The 20,332-nt window shown below is 39.9% G+C and overlaps 1 protein-coding gene across 1 annotated transcript in view; it reads right to left on the bottom strand.

Moving 5' to 3' along the window:
• Positions 1–20,332, bottom strand: part of SYCP2 (synaptonemal complex protein 2) — a 406,987-nt gene that overhangs the window by 40,889 nt on the left and 345,766 nt on the right. Inside the window, exons 33-34 of the mRNA XM_033914513.1 lie at positions 8,977–9,067; positions 2,290–2,469 (exon numbers count right to left, since the gene is read on the bottom strand). Coding sequence (XP_033770404.1) covers positions 2,290–2,469; positions 8,977–9,067 — 271 coding nt within the window. The remainder of the gene's footprint in view (positions 1–2,289; positions 2,470–8,976; positions 9,068–20,332) is intronic.

Genomic DNA, 20,332 nt, shown 5'->3' with positions numbered 1-20,332 from the left:
AAATGATGAAATATTTTGACACCTAACAGACAAGATTTAACAGATACCTTGGCTTTCTTTCATATTACAAAGGAATTTAGGCCCCGATTCACTAAAGTCAGCGATCGTTGCTAAACCTGTTTTCACAGATTTAGCGACGATCGCTGCTAACTGACCCAATTCACAAAACGGCCCACAGTGCCAATCTCCTGTTTTCCGATCCGACCATGCAAATTAGTAAAACCCCATGCAAAATAGCCAAGCGATTGATTCACTAACATTTGCTAGGCTATTTTGAATCAGGTTTTACTATGCTATAACCCGTGTAGACCTATCGGTAACTGCCCACTTACTCCTGCCACCAGATGCTCCACCTGACAATGCCCCCCCCCCGTGTGAATATGGCAGGAGGGATGCCCACTCCTTCCTGCCACCAGATGCTCCCAACTCTCCCGTGCGAATATGGCAGGAGGGATGCCCACTCCATCCTGCCATCGGGTTCTCTTCCCCCCGCTGAATCCCCCCAAACTTAGATATGGCAGGAGGGATACCAACTCCCTCTTGCCGTCGGCCCGTGCCTCCCCCCCCGCCCGTCATGGCAATCGTCTCGGCCCATCCCCAGTTACCTTTACATCGGGAGCAGGAAGGGTGCAATGTCGGCCTTAGGCCCTGCCCCGGCAGGGATCTAAGGCCCTGATTGGCTCAGGCGACTCAGGCTCCTCCCTTGGGAGGGGCCTGAGGCACCTGAGTCCATCAGGGACTTCCTTAGGGAGGAGTTCGAGGTGCATGAACCAATCAGGGCCTTATGCCCCCTCCTCGTGCATCATATGATGCACTGGGGCAGGGCCTAAGGCCGACATTGCGCAGGAGCTGGCTCTCGACATAATGGTACCGGGGGGTGGGCCGATGGCGACGGTGGTGGGGAGTTCCGACAGCAGGAGGGAGTTGGCATCCCTCCTGCCATATCTAAGTTCAGAGGGAGGAGGGTTGGCAGGCCAATGGCAGGAGGAAGTGGGCATCCCTCCTGCCTTTTTGGGGGGTTGGGGAAGGGAGTTGGCAACACTGTCGGGAGGCTTAAAATTTTTTTTAAACAAATTCGGCAGATATTTTGTGTGTGTAATACATGCAAAATATCTGTGCTATTAAAAAACAAAAGAAAGAAAGAAAAGTCTCCCAACAGAAGCCCTGACAGCAGTGACTAGAGGCTACTTCTCCTGTCACTACTGTCAGGGCTCTGCACCATCTCAATCGCTCACTAAGCAATTGAGTTGGGGAGTTTGCATGCAAATGATTTGAATGCAAACTAGATAATGAATCAATTGCTGTTTAAAAATCGACCAGAGAATCGGCCAACAGCGATTGAGTCGCTATCTTTAGTGAATCTGGGCCTTAAACTGCTTTGTTACCTGTCTCCTACCCTCCCTCTTCCTCTGAGACTGTCACTGAAATGCTTTCCTGTTTCCCTACTTATATTGATGTTGGTCAACATTTGCTTATTTCTTATCTGAGGAAGAAGGGGTTATCTTCAAAAGCTAATCATAAAATATTTCAAGTTTGCCAAATAAAAATGGTATCACCTTATTTCCTTTATGCTTTTGTTTTATTTCTATATTTACCAAATGTCATTTGAAAATCAGCATCTGTATTTCCTGGTTTGGATAATGACTTGAGAGTTATATTTACTGTATTCTCTTTAATAATGGCCCACCCCTCTGTTTCAGCATCAAACCCCCCCTCCCCAGTAAATTTCATTTTTAAAAATGCCAAATTTAGATTCCTCCAGTAATAGCCTACTCGCCAGAATTCACATGAACCAGCATCGCTCTCCTCCACCTTCTACCCTCTCCCCCCCATTATGACTGGATCCCTTTTCTTACCTTTTCTCACAGTTTTGCAATGGATCAGTGCCAGGCCTTGAGCATACACTGATACTCAATACTTTTAATATGTGCAAGTGCTTAAGAACTTGCACCAGCCAAGTGCCAGAACCACAAGGAGAGGGAAGAAGAGAATTCTGGTGATCTTTGATATGTGTGTGTGTGTTGGGGGGAGGGGGGAAGAGTTGAGGAAAGCAATGCTGGTTACCACAGGGGAGCTAGGTTGATGAGAGACATTTTGCCTCTATTAATAGCATACCCTAGATGTCAGAAACCCCGCTGTTTCCAATAACAGTCTGGGCAATTATTATAGAGAATATGGCATATTTTATGCTTTAACTGTAATCCACCTTGGATAATATTCTTTTGGAGTTAGTGGAATAAAAATGATATGGGTTTAAGTATAGCAGATGTAGTCATAGCTTCACTTTACCTCTGTAAGTGACATTCTCCTTATTAGCTGCTTTAAACAACTTTCGTGGATGAAGTGTTGCTTTTCTGTCCGCAGCTTTATTTTGTTCCTGTCTTTCACCATCATTTTCCTCAGAATCACTTTCACTATGACTGCTGTACATGCGCTTGAGGTTAGCATTTTTTATACGCACAGAAGGCCCTTAAATTTAACAGCAACAGATTAAAGTTACTATTACATTAAAAAAACAATCTTTACAGCCATGTTTTATTTATGAGTTTCGCTGTTAACAAGGAATTAAAAGGGATAATATATATGCTATCATCATTTTTTTAAGTGTGACACCTATATTACAAAATTGCAGCATACAACAGATTAGAACCAGAATATTTTAACACCAGTGATATTTTGGTTTTGATCACTTCAGAAAAAAAGAATCTATCACATAATACCAGACCTGTTCTTACTTCTACATTTATAACATTCAAAGAGGGTAAAGAGTGAAGGGGATGGGACTTGAAATACCCCTTTTTCTGTGTGGTTACAATCAAAGTGGTTTACATATTTTAGACAAATATTAACAAAACATTTAACAGGACCAAACTTCTACATAACACACAGGAACATTATGTCATAATACTGACAGCAAAATCAGTTTTCTAGTATTACATACTGTACTGGATATTAATCTTATTCAACATAGTTCTTCTATTAAGGATTAAGGATTTAGGAAATAGAGTTTTGAACCTGCTGAGAGCTTAAGAGAAGGTAATGGATAAAAGAACAATTTTGAATTTTTTAAATGTAAATATGATGATGGATTAATTCTTTTCTGATTAGATACACATCTGGGACATGATTTTCAAAACACATTTGTTTCTTCCTCTTTTGGTTGGGCCTCTAAATATAGATTTGGGTTGTTTGTTGTTGTTTTTTTTTAAAGCTGTTGTTATGAGCATCCATTTTTTTGTATGTTACTTTCCTTATACCTCTCCATTTGCTTAAATATACCAGTTTTGCCCATTTAAAAGCACTAGATAACCATGGCGAATGGTTTTAAGTGCCAATGAGAAACACCTTGATAAATCAAGCTTCAGATTTTCTAAGGGTTGTGTTTGATCACAAGTAACCAACATACAAACAAAATAAAATTTATTTTATATTTGACAACCATTTTAGAAAGGTCTTCTATCTATGTTGCAGACATAATACGATGCCATACTGGGTCAGTCAAATTAAATCAAGCTCTGCATCCTATTTCCAACAATGGCTAAGAGAATGCCTTCTTGGTGGAGGTGTTGGGATGGTGATAGTCTGGAGAGGGAATGGGAAAATCTGAGGGCCTAACCTTTGAGGACCCATCAATCCTAGATCTAGTCTCATCTCTAGTAAACCTATCAGGAGGGCCTGAGCTGGCTTCTTAATATTTTCCTGAAGATTATCTTCCATTTTCACACACTTGGCTGGCTCTACCTCTGAAATCTTTAGTAAGCACTTAGGCTGTCAAGAAGGACAACTCATCTATATGAAAGATGCTGACCACAATAGAATCTTCCCTTGGAGGAACTTACTTTTCTTGACCTGAATCCTAGGAAGATCTCTACCCATATTCACAGAGACTGCCAATCCCTGTGATTTTGCCTCCAAAAGTTTCTTCTTCAGGCCTAGTCTAGGCTTTTTGGTTCCTGGGGACCTCTTTGGAAGAACTTCATCACCTCCAACTGACCTTCCACCATTTGACCTTTCATCAGTCAGAAAGTTTTATGTAAGAGCAACACAAAATCAGAGGAAAACCCCCACACTGTATTCCATTGCTGAAAACTGGCTCTCCACTGCCTGCTTTTCTATCCTTCAGCATGTTTCAAAATAGAAGATCCTTCCAAGCTTACCTTCTCTTCCCCCCAAAAAAGGGAGGGGGGGAGGGGGGAGAGGATGGGATTTGATATACTGCCTTTCTGTGGTTCCAATCAAAGTGGTTTACATATTATATACAAGTACTTATTTTGTAACTGGGATAATGGAGGTTTAAGTGAGTTGCTCAGAGTCACAAGGAGCTGCAGTGGGAATCCCCTGGGTCATAATCCACAGCACTAGGATTACCATATGACTCCAGAAAAAGGAAGATGGAATGAGACATCCGGGTTTTACTTCTGCTAAAAGCAATGGAAGTAAGAAGGACACAGGGGCATCTGGGCTTTACTTCCATTGAAAGCAATGGAAGTAAAACCCAGAATGTCTCAATCCGTCCTCTTTTTTCTGAAGCCATATGGTAATCCTACACAGCATTAACCATTAGGTTACTACTTCATTCTAAAGAATTTAACATGATAGTATTTACCAACAAAAATAGATTGGCTCCCGGCCCAGTAACCCCACTGCTGAAAGCAGCATTGCAGACTTACTCCATTCCAAATGGCTCCTTCCCAGTAGAGGCTTTATCCCTGAGAGCTGCAGCACTGCTGAACACAAAAACTTGGAGAGGCAACTGCTATAAACTGAGTAGGCTGATAAGCTCTTCTCAAATAGTTAGGCATGTTGTAGCTCATGTCGCCTGAACTAACAACCACCAATTCCAACAGCACCAAAAGGCTCTGAGGTAACTGTTCTCTCTACTCCCCTCCACAACAGCCTATGCTTCTTCTGGCAGTGCTGCTGCTTAACTGTCACCTTGGCTGCCCAGCACACACTGCCATTTTTTTAAACAATTGGAATCTGTACTTATAGGCTCTCAAGACCCCCCCTTCCTTATGAGTGGGGGACATGAACCGAGGAACAGACAACCAGAAGCTCTTAATGGGTTTCACAGAAGGTGTAGATGCAGCAACTTGGCAAACTGCCAGGGCAAATGAAACAGCCTAACTGATCCAAGCCCTGCTTCTTGACCCTACTCTTTATATCATTTATTATTCTAATGGTCCACGGGGGAAACCAAATCAGCAATCAACTACCCAGACCAGGTCTAACCAACCAGCTATAGGTGCATAGGGTGCCTCATATAGTATCTGCTGGTAAGAGGCTGCACAGGATACTTATACAATGAGATCACTGACTCCTTTGAGATCATTCTCCTTTCTTATTTCTCCCTATACCCCCTCCTCGGGAACTCTTTTCATCAGTTAAGTTACTTTTCCTTTCAACTTGCTTCATCGTATGCCTGGAATAGATTTCCTAAGTCAGTACATCATACTCCATCTTTGCTCTATTCACATACAGGCTAAATGTCAACCCTTTTGATGCTACTTTTAAATTCTTTTTTTTTTTTAATAATCTTTATTGATTTTTAATCTAAAACAGTGCCAAACAAATAAAAGAACAATATATTCTACATACAATGCACTATTATCTATACAGGTAACAGCACATATATCATTCAGGATTTCTTAGAATTAATAGTAACAAAATATAACATATATTATAAATAAATATAATATAAATGAAGAATAAAGTTATCTAAATGTCATCATCAGAATTTTTCCCCCTCTCTCCAACCCCCCTCCCCCCATGGATGTGTAAAGGTAAATGAACATAAGGAAATATAAAATAAATAGATATTATTATAAATCCACAAAATTAGTTAATGGGCTCCAAACTTTATTAAATACATCACTAAATCCCCTACATTCTGCATTAATTCTTTCATATTTGTACGTAGTGCATACATTCACCCACCAAAAAGAGTAATTTATTCTGTCATGGTTCTTCCAATTACTCGTGATCAATTGAATGGCTAAACCTGTCATGATCATAAAGAGACAGCCCTTATATTTATTTAAAGTGGGTCTCACATGTAATATCGTTCCACAAATTATAGCCTCATATGATAGTGGAATATTTGATTCCAAAACCAGATTTATTTGTCCCCAAATTGACTTCCAAAATATAAATATAAAAGGACAAAAATATAACAGATGATCCAAAGTCCCTATATTACTATGACAATGCCAGCATCTATTATACTTAGAACTATCTATTTTATTTAATCGAACTGGGGTCCAGAAAATCCTATGTAATAAAAATAACCATGTTTGTCTCATAGATGCTGACGCTGTACATTTCAATCTCCAGTCCAAATTCATGTCCATTGAGATACAGAAATATACTGTTTAATCTCGATGCTCCAAATGTCTCTAAGACTATTTTTTGGCTTTTTATTCAAAAATCCAGAAATCAATTTGTACCACTGGGCAGCCTGATGTCCTACTAAATCAGTTTGGTAGCAAAGGATTTGCACACTAAAAAATGTTTTTCCATTTTTCCATTCAGGGAACCCACTCTGAATAGCCTGCTTCAACTGCAACCACCTTTATTGTTAAGACTTTAAAATGCCAAATAATTGTTGCAGCTGTGAAAAATCAAGCAGTTTCCCATTAGATATAACATCATCTAATGTCCGAATATCCGCCTGCATCCAATTCTTCCAAGCGATCCCAGCGCCGCCTATTTGAATCTTGGAATTTAACCATAAGGATTGCAAAGTAGATTTCCCTATAGGAACATCCGTTAATTTATCAATAAATTTGATTGTTTTCCACGTGTCAATTAAAATTACATTGTCCTTAGCATAACTAGGTATTCTGATATTTAATATATGAGAAAATCACATCGGGGACATAATTTTCCATTCAAGATATAACCAATCTGGCTGATATTCCAAGAGCTCAGGGAGGATCCAATACATACCTTGACGCATTATATAGACTTGATGATACCTATAAAAATTGGGAAAATTTACCCCACCCTCCCCAATTTGTTTTTGTAGAGATACTAAAGCAATTCTTGCTTTTTTCCCAAACCAAATAAATTTTGTCAAAATACTATTCAACTTTTTGTAACAGGACTCTTGAAAATAAACCGGTAACATATCCATTTGGTAACAAACTACAGGCAAAATCATCATTTTGACCGTTTGAACTCTTCCCCACCAAGACAAATGTAAAGGGTTCCATTGCTCACACATCTCTGTGACCTTTAATAATATAGAATTTTCATTTATTTTCATCCAATGTGTTTTTAATCAAAATACCTAAATATTTAATACCATCTTCCTTCCAAATAAAAGGAAATTCATCAAATAAACCTTTTGTACAATGTACGTTTAATGGAAGAACTTCTGATTTACTCCAGTTTATTTTATATCCAGATAATTTTCCAAATCTATCAATCAGCTCCAATAAATTTGGGATAGTAGTTTCAGGATTTCTCAAATGAAGCAAAATATCATCTGCATATGCAGAAACTTTGTATTCCCGACCTGCAAAAGGAATACCATTTATCTCCCTCGCTTGTTCAATAGCCAATAACAAGGGTTCTAAAACAATATCAAATAACAATGGAGATAACAGACATCCTTGTCTAACTCCCCTTTCTAAGCAAAACCGCTCAGAGAAAGTATTATCGATATACAATCTAGCAGAAGGGGAGCTATACAAGGTTTGAATAATTTGTATAAATCCAGAACCAAAACCAAACCATTCCATAGCCTGATACATGAAGGACCATTCTACTCGATCAAAAGCCTTCTCTGCATCTAAGGATATGGAAAAGGCCGGATCAGCCATCTCTTTTGACAAATTTTACATATGAAAGGCCAACCTCGTGTTATTTGAAGAATGTCTATGAGCAACAAACCCTGTTTGGTGGATACCAACAATATAAGGAAGAGCCTTGGCCAAACGTAAAGCTAATTATTTAGCTAAAATTTTACCATCTACATTAATCAAAGAAATCGGCCTGTAATTAGAAACCAACAAGGGATCTTTATTTGGCTTTTAAATTCTTTTTAAATACTTTTAAATTCTTAACTCCTTATCCACCTGTTCTATACCTATGTGGTTTTAATCATTCCCAAAACAAATCGACCCCCTAATCCTGTATTTGTCTTGTTTGTTTATCTTGAAGTGCTTTCTAGCAGGGATGATCTCATGTATTTGTCTACAATGCTGCATATGTCTTGTAGCATGATCGAAATGATGATTATTATTAGTAGTAGTACCAGTCAGTGGTTGAGAAGGCATACTCAGTTGTCTAGACTGATCTGGTGGGATTTTAGACAACTTTGATTAATTTTGGGCTTCCTTTTATCAAGCAGCAATAGAGTGTTTTACCGTGGGCTGGCGAGGTAAATGCTCTGACGTTCATTCAATTCCAATGAGTGTCGGAGCATTTACCTTACCAGCCTGTGGTAAAATTTTCTACCACTGCTTGATAAAAGGAGCCATATGCAAATGTATTCATCTCACTTCCTTTCCTTGATCGTTTATAAATATGCTAAAAAGTATCCATTCCAATACATATCCCTAGTGCACTCCACTATTTACATTCTTCCATTGAGAAATTTGACCATTTTGTCTTAGTTTCTGTTTTCTATCTTTTAGACATTTTCAATACACAGTTGGATGTAGAATACTATCGAATGACGTTTTAATTTCCTCAGGAGTCTCTTATGAGGGACTATAACAAATACCTAATGAAAATTTAAATACTGACATGAAAGTGAATATTCACTGCAGATATTAACAAATAAAAGCTACATTACTAAATTATTATTATTTATTACTGCTCATTGTTACAACATCAGTGCGGTGTACATCAATTAAAAAGGAAAAATATGCCAATAATTATAGTACAGGTATATATATAAAAAAGGAAAAGATAAGAAAGAAAAAAAAAATATCACAATGCTACACAAAGTAAATTCTATTTACCTACCAGACACATGAACGATACTATCAGGTATTTTGGTCCATGGTTGTTCTTTATTCATACTAGATATGGATTCACGGGATGAAGGTGATATTTTCTAAATAAAACATATATACATATCCGGTTAGATGTGATTTGTCTTTTATTGCAGGGATCAACAATATAGTTCATTGTTTGGGAGCAACAGATAGGTGGATTTGGTGCTTTCTGTAGATATGTGAGAAGGTTAGGCTTTTGATATCAGGGGATGAGTACATTAGTTATCTGACACATTTAGAGGGACCTTACACAGTGGGGTAAATTAAACCACGGTTTCAGATTGCTTTTTTTGTTTGTATTTACTGATGCAATTATTTTTAGGGTTTTATTGTGTCTTGTATTTTACTGATGCACTATTATGGTATAATTGATTTTTGTATTTTATTATATGGTCTTGACTGCTTTGAGTCAAACTTGTTTAAAGAGATGTGATATAAAGTTATCACATCTGTGCTGTCAGGTTTTTTGCTTGTTTTTCTACCCATTTACAAGACTCTGCTGCTAGTTAAAAAGATAGCAAATAGAAGACATGCCCTGAAGTATCCACTCAACTATCCTTCAAGCGGCCAGTTTCTCCCTCCAAGCGGCTAGTTTCGGGAGCCCTTTCCAGCAAGGCACCTGGCCTCATCTCCACCCCTCCCCCACTCTAGCAGGGGAGAGAACTAAAGAGAAGCAGTGCTAACGGCACTCAGCACCAGCGGCCAGTTTCGGGAGCCCTTTCCAGCAGGGCACCTGGCCTCATCTTCACTCCTCCCCCGTTCCAGCAGAGGTGAGATTGAAAGGGAAGCAGGGGAAACTTTTCTCCCTTCAAACTTTTCTCCCTTCAAGCGGCCAGTTTCTCCCTCCAAGCGGCTAGTTTCGGAAGCCCTTTCCAGCAGGGCACCTGGCCTCATCTCCACCCCTCCCCCGTTCCAGCAGGGGAGAGAACTAAAGAGAAGCAGCGCTAACTGCACTCGGCACCAGCGGCCAGTTTCGGGAGCCCTTTCCAGCAGGGCACCTGGTCTCATCTCCACTCCTCCCCCGTTCCAGCAGAGGTGAGATCGAAAGGGAAGCAGGGGAAACTTTTCTCCCTTCAAGGGCCAGTTTTAGGAGCCCTTTCCAGTAGGGCACCTGGCCTCATCTCCACCCCTCCCCCGTTCCAGCAGGGGTGAGAACTAAAGAGAAGCAGCGCTAACGGCGCTCGGCACCAGCAGCCAGTTTCGGGAGCCTTTTCCAGCAGGGCACCTGGCCTCATCTCCACCCCTCCCCCGTTCCAGCAGGGGAGAGAATTAAAGAGAAGCAGCGCTAACGGCACTCGGCACCAGCGGCCAGTTTTGGGAGCCCTTTCCAGCAGGGCACCCGGCCTCATCTCCACTCCTCCCCCGTTCCAGCAGAGGTGAGATCGAAAGAGAAGCAGGGGAAACTTTTCTCCCTTCAAGTGGGCTATCGCCAACTGAAAACAGCGGCCACATTGGCGGGTCTCGAGCACCGCTCCGCCCACCCCCCTGAGCCAGCAGGGGAAACTTTCCCCATGTTTAAGTCTAATTGTGAAATCTTTCATCGTTAAACATAATCGTGAACCCATCCAACTGTAAAGTTCATTTACTAGCTCTAAAAAAATATATATATATACATAAAGCAAAAGTAATCAAAAAATTATCTTAAATACCTGTTGAATCTTATAATCTGTTAAATGCTTGCTGTCTTCTTAATTTATGTCAATTAATTGTTGTCAATTCTTAACTAATTTGTTAAATGCCTATTGTATCCAAAAATCTATGCTAATTTGAATACTGATTTGATAGCCAGATTATCTTCATCCCCCTTCCACGAGATCATTTTCAGAATAACTCCAATTCAGAAACGCTTTACTAGATCTGTCTAATATCGTTTGTGCTGATACCTAGTACGTTATTACCTAGTCGCTCCTCCATCCTTAACCTACTCTCACACGCCTCAAACAGGCCATCTAACTCATAGATTTCTAATCTCTCATCATGAAGCCACCTTCATGGCTCCTTCTTCTCCTACTCTTCCCCTGCCTGACACCCCCTGCCCCCAACCTCCTCGACTCTACAAATGCTCGCAATATCTGCCCTGGCCTCAGAATTCCCACGCTCATTCCCCCAAACACCACCCATCCTACAAAAACCCTCACAAAGTCAACCATGCCTCTCTAAAACCTGTCCTCGCTTCCACTCCCCCTTCTTACCAAGATGCTAGAGACCATCATATCCACTCAACTATCTTCCTACCTTGAGAAATTCACCATTCTTCAACCCTACCAATACGGCTTCCGTCCCAATTTCAGCACCGAATCCCTTCTGACCTCCTTAATCTCAAAAGTTCAATATCTCCATTCTCACAACAAGTTCGCCGTCCTTCTTCAATTCGACCTCTCTGCAGCTTTTGATGTCGTCCATCATGATATTCTAATTTACCAACTCACCGAGATAGGCATAAACTCCACAGTCCTTGACTGGTTCTCAAAGTTCTTACGCTCCCGCTCCTACATAGTCAACATGAAGGGCACTTCTTCCTCTCCCTGGAACCCGATCTGTGGAGTCCCGCAAGGCTCACCTCTCTCTCCTATCCTCTTCAACATTTATATGTCCTCCCTTAAACTCCTCCATCTCTCCCCCCTTGAAACACTCTACACTTACGCAGACGACATCTTTTTCCTCCTCGAGACCGACCGGAACCTCACCAACCTCTCGGCGAACATATCCTCATGTATATCGAGCCTTCAATCCTGGGCCCACACTGTGCAGATGAAACTGAACGAATCTAAAACAAAACTTCTCTGGCTCGGCCCAAAATTGGACCAACTGCCCACCTCCATCCCACTGTCCTCTGGCCCCACTCTGCATCTTGAATATTCTAGTAAAGTTCTGGGAGTCATCATTGACTCTACACTTTCCTTCAACGACCACCTCAACTCCCTAGTAAAAAAATGTTTCTTCAGCCTTCCCATGCTGAGAAAAGTGAGATCCTGTTTCCATCAAAAACACTTTGCCGTCCTTGTCCAATCCACCATCCTTTCCAGACTGGACTACTGCAACTCTATCTACCTTAGCCTAACAAAGAAAAACCTTCAAAGACTCCAGCGGATTCAGAATACTGCTGCTAAGCTTATCTTCGCAAAAAGAAAATTCGACCATGTCTCACCACTTTTATCCAAGCTCCACTGGCTTCCGATTATCTCCAGAGTCCACTTCAAATGTGCCTGCCTCACTTTCAAGATCCTACACGGTATTCTCCCTCCCTTCATTCCTCTTTCTTGGAACTCCTCTAACCCCAATTCTGCCAGATCCACCCAAAAACTGAAACTTTCCTTTCCCTCTCTAAAAGGCGTTTCACTTGTAGGTAAACTAGGTTCTTCCCTCCCTTTCAGAATCACTCAGCTCTGGAACAACCTTACCTCCCCTCTTAGGAATCTGAGCTCCCTCCAACTCTTCCGTAAACATCTGAAAACCTGGTTATTCTCAAAAATGTAACTCCTCCTCCCTCTCTGGTTATTCTAGTCCTCTAAATTTTCTCTTCATTTTGCCTCTTCCCTCCACTGGAGTTCCTTTCTACCCTAACTCTTGTTAACCGTGTCGAGCTTTACGAATGTAGAGATGATCTAAGGTTTAGATTAGATTAGATTAGATTTTACTTTGTTGTATACTTAAAGGTAGTATACACAGATTCACATGCTGCTGACTACCTTGCTTTCTCTGGGGACTAGCACCAATAAGCCAAGTTGCCCAGACAATAGGTTCTCTAACTGGTCAAGTTCATATTGTTGTCCTCACTCTACCTACCATTACAGAAATTCCAAATACATTCCTCTTTGCAGGCTGTCTTGCAACTACCAGTCCAGGTTACACTTTGTCATTTCCCAAAAGGTTTTGGATCTGGGCAGACCAGCGATAGAGAAGGGATCGCTGACAAGGTATCATATGAGCCCTCACCGACAGTACTAAGACTAAAGCCATTGACCACAGGATCAAAAGTTATTCCAGGACCTGGGATGACTAGCCTAGAAGGAACCCTGAATCTACAACTGCAACTTTTGCCCCCTCCCTTCAGTCAGGAACACTTTTCCTAGCTATGTACAGTATACTATTATAGGTATACCACCAATTTTCTGGTAACCCCAGTTACAAACCTTTGCCAGATTAATGGTTTTGCCAAACCAACGTAATCACTTTTAGAACACGCTCTAATTTCAGCACCTTTCCTCCTCTCCTCCTCCATATCTCTTTAAATCTTTGCTAGTGGCGAAAAGCATCTGCAGGATGTTGCTTGTGCCAACCTTGTCTGTCCTCTAATGTTACTTCCTGGTCGCGGGACCATGAAATCATTTCAGAGAGAGAGATGGCCGGCATGAGCAGCAGTTGCAGATGCTGCTTGCTGCTAGACTAAAGGAGGTGCCCGACCATCCATTGCCAGAAAATCAGTGGTATACCTGTTGACTACTACTTATTATTTCTATAGCGCCACTAAATGTATGCAGAATTGCACACTAAACAGGTATGAGAGAGTTCCTGCTTGACAGGTTATTTCCTTTCTGGGATTGGTGGAACAGAAGTGCCGCTACTTGATTGAGAACCAAGAGTTTCAACATAGAACTGCCTGTTTATTTTGACTGGAGGTCCTCAAAAAGACGAAGCAGCATCCAAGGCTACTATTGCAAGGTAGTTTAAGGAGATGGTGGCATCTGCTTATTTGCTGTGGTTAAGACAGTCCCTCCATTCTAAAGGGCCCATTCTTCCAGAGCTCTGCAACATCTTGAGCTGGGCATTACTTGTTGTCTCCTCAAGACATCCGTAAGGTGGCAGTTTGGTCTTCAATTCATTCTTTTGCTCGTTGTTAAAGGCTGGATGTTTTTACCCATCAGGATACCACCTTTAGAGCTCAGGTTTTAGAGGCAGGTGTGAGAGGGAACCCCAAAAAGGGAACTTGCTAAGCTTGGACTTGGAGGTCGCATCCACCTACTATCCTCTTAGCCATGAGTGTCTGGTGGACACAGAGCCATGGATTTAGATTTAGGTGAAGTATGGAACAAATCATAAAGTGCATCTGATAAGGAGGAACCCATCTCCAGCTTAACAGCCTCCTGATCAACCAGAGTCCAATCATCTAATTCCCTATCTGAAATCTGCTCAGCCCAACAAAAGCAGGCCCTAGCCAGCAAATCTTCACAAATGTCTGCTTGTATCACAAGCAATGCCACATCAAAACTTTGTTTGAGCAACACCTCTATTTGGCAATCCTGAGGATCCCTGAGGACTGAGCTGCCATCCACCGAAACCACAGCATCAACCATGGGGGGATTCAAGGGTTCCCTGTCCTGATCTGGGCAGAAAGAATTTGGAGGAAAAACCAGAGATTATAACCCTACATTAACTGGAGGATAAAAATGAAACAATACTACTACTGTGCTCTTTTCAGGGAAAGAAGGGATACAACTTATTAACCCAATCTTAATCGATAATAAGCCACTCAATCAAACTAACAACACAAAAATTCTGGGAGTACTAATAGATAATAAACTCTCGTTTCGTTCGCACATCAGTGCATTAGTTAAAAATTGTTTCTACAAGTTGAGGTTGATACGATCACTAGTCCCCCTCCTTGATAAACTCTCCCTTAATACACTAGTTCATTCCCTAGTAATATCTAAACTAGATTATTGTAATTCTTTATTAAAAGGGGCATATTTAAAAGACATAAGGCGTCTTCAACTTATACAAAACACAGCAATAAAGATAATTTCAGGCTCAAAAAAATTTGACCATGTTACACCTTTACTGAAAAAAGCTCACTGGTTGCCAATAACATATAGGATTACATATAAAATAACTCTTCTAGTCTTCAAGACAATACAGACCAACACACTGGCATTTATAGATAGACTTCTGATTCCACATAACTCATCGAGAGTTCTTAGATCATCTTCACAATTTACCCTCAACGTTCCTTCCTTGAAAATTATCGGAACACGCCATGCTTCTATCTTTTCTGTAACAGCTCCAATGACTTGGAATTCTCTACCTTTATATATAAGACTTGAACAAGATTTGCAGAAATTTAAGAGTAGCTTAAAGTGCCTTCTTTTTAAAAAAGCCTTTAACTGAAAATATAACGATTTCTGCCATCTCCAAAACAAGATTTCCAATAGCTCTCTTATTCGACCCCACTTCTGCCAGCAATCCTCTTCTTCTACCCTCCTAATGTACTTCCCTTATATGTACTTTTTCTTCAAAAAATTGTATTTCCTCCCCTCTTTCCTATTGTTTCCCGTGGTTTTAAAAAGCAATTACCCATGTAGGTCTGATCAATGTATTATGTATAAGTGATTTCTCTAAAATCATATTTTTATTTTTTGTACAACGCTTTGTAATTTGGAAAAGCGTTCAATCAAATAATATGAATAAACTTGAAATAAACTTGAATACAAATTGGCAGTAACCGCAGCAAAAAAGTCATACTATGATAGTCTGATTACCCAATCTAAAAATTCCTCCAAATGTCTCTTTAGAATCTACAACTCACTGATCTCCACAAAAGATTATTTTGAGAGAAGGACCAGCATCACACCAATCAGATGCAGACAACCTAGCACATCACTTTCAAGAAAAAAAAATCTGAATTGTGAGGACATCATTCACACATTACCCAGAAGATAACACAGATCTTCACCCAACCAAATACAATGAGAATGAAGGGATCGCAGCTGACAGAAGCTAGTCAAAATTCACCCCAGTTAACACAGAAAAGATCTTAAACTGGCTGAAGAGAATATCCAAAAAGCACTGTTAATTAGATACAGTATATGTCCAGCTGGTCTGTTAACTCATGCCCCCCTAACTTTCTGCTATGGCTGACAAACCTAGTAAACAGATGCTTAGAAAATGGACTTTATCTCCAAACAGTATCAGCTATAGCGTTGACAAAGATACCTAAAGCTACAAACTTAGACTTAGTAGAAAACTTCAGGCCTTTGCAGTGATTCCATGGCCTGCCAAACTACTAGAATTCTGTATAAGTACATAACTAGCTAAATTCATAGACCAAACAGATGGATTCCACAAATTGCAACATGGCTTCAGATAAAGGCACAGCACCGAATCGCTGTTCCTTGAAGTAATATCTAAAATAAAATCAACTCAGCAAAGGCAAACAATCTATATGGCTACAATTTGACATCTCTGCAGTGTTTGATGCAGTAGACTACTCTTTCTTACTTCTCAAATTAAATGAACTTGGAGTACAGGGTATGGTACTACAATGGTTTTCACAATTCTTAACAAATAGAACATATGAAGTTTAGAAAGACGACAAGAGATCCCAAAAATGAGAGGCCAACTGTGGTGTTTCACAAGGCTCACCACTACTACATCTTATTTAAGCACTGGGAAATAACCTGCCCTCGACCCAGGATCATATCTTCTCTTATGCAGATATCTTCATTCTCTGTATAGTCAAAGAATCCTTCAATGGCACCCTAAATTATCTGAAAAATACTATCGATCACTTAAGCGCATGGACAATGAAAAACTTCCTCAAACTAAATCAATGCTTATCTTAATCTGATTTTAATATATTTTTAAGTCAACTGTATTTTATTCACTGATTACACAGTTCTTCTATATGTGAACCACCTAGAACTATGTGGTGTGGCAGTATACAAAAATAAAATTATTATTATTATAAATCTAAAACAAGACTATTATGATTTGGAGACTGACTATAACTCACTACCTAGCACAGAACTAGAACTATCCACAAGTGATAGTCTAAAGATAGAAAATTCCTCAGTGTGATCGCCATTGACGACTACTCTCTCTCTTCTTCCACTTAACCAGTTCCTGACCCAGCCAGTCACTTTGAGGCCCATCCCAAGAACACTCAATTTATTTATTAGACGTTTGTGTGGTACACTGTCCAAGGCTTTGCTAAAATCTAAATATACCACATCTAGTGCACTCCCTCTACCCAATTCTCTGGTCATACAGTCAAAGAAATTGATCATGGTTAGGATGAATTTGGGTGGAAAATCCACCAAAGAGGCAGAAAGTAGCTGTTGACTGCTGTCTGCATAAGAGTTGAGGAAAGGATCAAGTCCAGATGCGACTGCAAATCATGACCTGATGCAGGATTCAAAATAGAGATGGTTCCCACTGAAATGAGTCCCAGAAATACACTCTCATTCTCTGTGGCAGCACTCCCTGAGTCACTGTGAGAAGAAACCTACGGATTCACCACCTCTGAGGTCCGTGCTGGTGCAGTTTCCAGTAACATTTACGCCCCGTTGCTGGCACACAGTACATCACTTCTGAGGCTACAGACTCATCATCTCTCCCCCTCCAGAAAAGCAAACCCCACAGAGTAAAGGAAAGCACTTGCAGGCAATGGTAAGAGGGTTGAATAAAACAGGGAAAACCCAACGGAGCTGCAAGGAGCAGGCTGAAAGCTGAATCCTCTTTTAGTGGATTTTTTTTTTTTCGAGCAGACCTCTTCAGCATTCAACTGGCTGTCTGCTTGAAGGCAGAGCAGACCAGCTTAAGCTCAAAACAGCTCCAAAGATATAAAATGTTACAAAATTTTTTTAAGCAAAATAAAATCCCCAAAGAGTGGGAACAAGGAGGGGGAATGGAGGAAGGGACATGGCCACACAGGTATGACACCCACAGAGTGAAGAAGACCTCCATGGGCCTCAACTCTGAGCCAGCAGCCAGGAAAGGGGCAAAAAGTACTTTTTCTGAAACAAGAATCAAAAGAGAAACTTCAATCAATGTCAGCTCGGTTCTCTCATCATAAGAGTACGCTCTTTTTGTCTGTTTGGGCTTCCTATTTGGATACATATTCCTCTCTCATTAAAGATCAAGTGGTTAGTCGCTTACTGAAGCCAGTGGTTCCTATTCTACCTGTAGGTTGAGGGTGGGTTGGGGGGGGAAGCGGGGAGGGGGTTGGAGAGGGGGGCTTCAGTGGGGAGGGGGTATTGCTGAGTCCAGGTTTTAAGAACCCAAGCCCAGACTATACTTGTCTCTGTGAGTTCTTTTTGTTCCCTGTTTGGTCTGTTGTAAATTGCAAATTGAAAAATTGTTGTATTTGTTATTGTGTTTCTCTTTGGTTTTCTGAATAAACAGTTTTGGGAAAAAAAAAAGGGAAACTTCACCCCCAGAAAGGAACACACAACATCAGGGAGACTGCACAGGCTTACCATCTCTACCATCTGCTGAGACTGAGAACAGACTGGCTTCAGGGGACTTCACAGCACTTATAGGTGAGGAAGAATAGGGAATAAGACCTTCATGAGAATGAAGGTGAAGATCCCTATGAGACCCCAAAAGTTATATTTTTAAGAGAGACGTTGTGCTATTGAATTCTAGTTTCTGGACAATCATATCTCTCCCTGTCAGCGACAGACAATATGCTTATGTAAAAAGTTCATCTTTGCCCCAGTAACTGGCAAATATTTGCTGACGGTAGCAGCATTTCGGGACTTTCCAGTAGACAAACCAAAACAAAGTGCCTTCCAAAATATATCAGAAATGCTGACAATCAACAATCAAGCTCAGGAAGGGAGGGGGCCTATTCTCAGAAATTATTGAACTTAGTATTAAGAATGCATTGTCAGGGAAAATAGGGAGGCATGTCAGATTTTGACACTAGGTGACATCACGCTTCAATATGGCTCCGTGATAAGAAATGATAAATGTGACAAACCAATAGAAAGGGAGTATGTAATCTGTAACTAGGTAGGGCTCTAGGCTACTGAACTAAAAGTATATAAGTGCATACCGGCTGACTTAACTTTAGGATGGATCCATAAACAAGGGTGGCCACTATGTATGTTACCCATTGGCTCACTTTGTTGTTCCATAAAAATGCTGTCTATTGTCTATTGCTAGTAAATCTATATTATATATAGCAATTAGGTTGTTGTGAGGTCAGTATCAAGAAACGGTTAGCAGTACCTTCTCATAGGTTAAGTCAGAGCTCAATGGTTCTCAGTTTCCATCTACTGGTAAGAGTACATAATAAGGAAAAAACAACAGAAGCCCAAGGTTTCTACAGTAAGAAATGAAAAGACAACACAAAACGAAGAAAAACTGTGGAAAATAATGTTCTTGAAATGTTGTTTTATTATCAGTTCAAAATAAAAAGTTCAAGGTAATTACATCCACTTGAGAGAGAAATGACCCAGTTGTTATAACGGGACCCGACACGGCCCGTATTTCAGTTCAACTGAACTTTATTCAGGGGTCCAAAATACGTCTCATATGTTATAAATGGTCATTGGGATGTATAAACCAATAATAAAAAATATACAATCTTGTGTGTGTGTGTGAGGGGGTTTCCAAGATATTTTATTGAAAAAATATAAACAAAAGTACAATAAATGTTCACCATATTTCAATAACATATTTGATCTTGATTGTATAAAGAACACAAAACTATTACAATAAATAATACTAAATACAAAATATGGATGTGCAGTGCATATGAAAAAATAAAATTAAACCATTTTCATAAAAAAAGGATTCAGTGTATTTCAGAAAGACTGAACTATTAGTTCAGTTATGACAAGGAAAGATCACAATATGTAGATAAGAGACCAACGTTTGTGAACTGTTCTGAATGTTCCCAACTTTTCTGCTATCGCCATTTCACATCTCTGATGAAATAGAATTGAGTTCCACCATGCACTAGTATTAAGAAGATGTGATGTTTTCCAATTAGAAAGAACTTCTGGGCAATTGTAATTAAAATATCAAATATTTATTTATTTAAAAAATGTATATACTGTTTACAACTAAATGGTTAACAAGATATACATACATAATCTTAAAACATAGTAAAATAAACATGTAAAGAAGTCTTAAAATTCATAGCTAAAAGATACTAACATAGCTTTGCATAGAAACAGCTTAAAAACAGATAAAAGTTAATAGCATGTCATGGATACAGATTAATATTGTAACTATGGATCATAAACAGTTCATCAGGTTTACAAAAAAAAAAAAGTATGACTAAAAGAAATAATAAAAACAGTTTAAAAATGTTCTATCAATTCATGAATTGACATTAAATAATTTTGAGAATTCAAAATATCTTTAAATGTAACTATTCCTTTATCAATCCACTCCTTCCACAAAAAGGGCTTCTTATTGATTAGAACTTCTGAGTTAAACCAAGGAGTGACCTGAATGGAATTACAAAACTGGTACTTTAAAGTTTTGTCTAGAATAAGCAAACAAGATGCCGTTGCAGAAAGTACATCATTGGTCACATGTCATCCTCATCAGAAGTGGAGAGGTTATGCACTGTTCTAACGTATACCATGTAG

Source organism: Geotrypetes seraphini, chromosome 11, assembly GCF_902459505.1.
Source record: "Geotrypetes seraphini chromosome 11, aGeoSer1.1, whole genome shotgun sequence".
NCBI lineage: Eukaryota > Metazoa > Chordata > Amphibia > Gymnophiona > Dermophiidae > Geotrypetes > Geotrypetes seraphini.
Note: the sequence above shows the minus strand (reverse complement) of the source record. Positions and strands in the feature narration are given on the sequence as shown.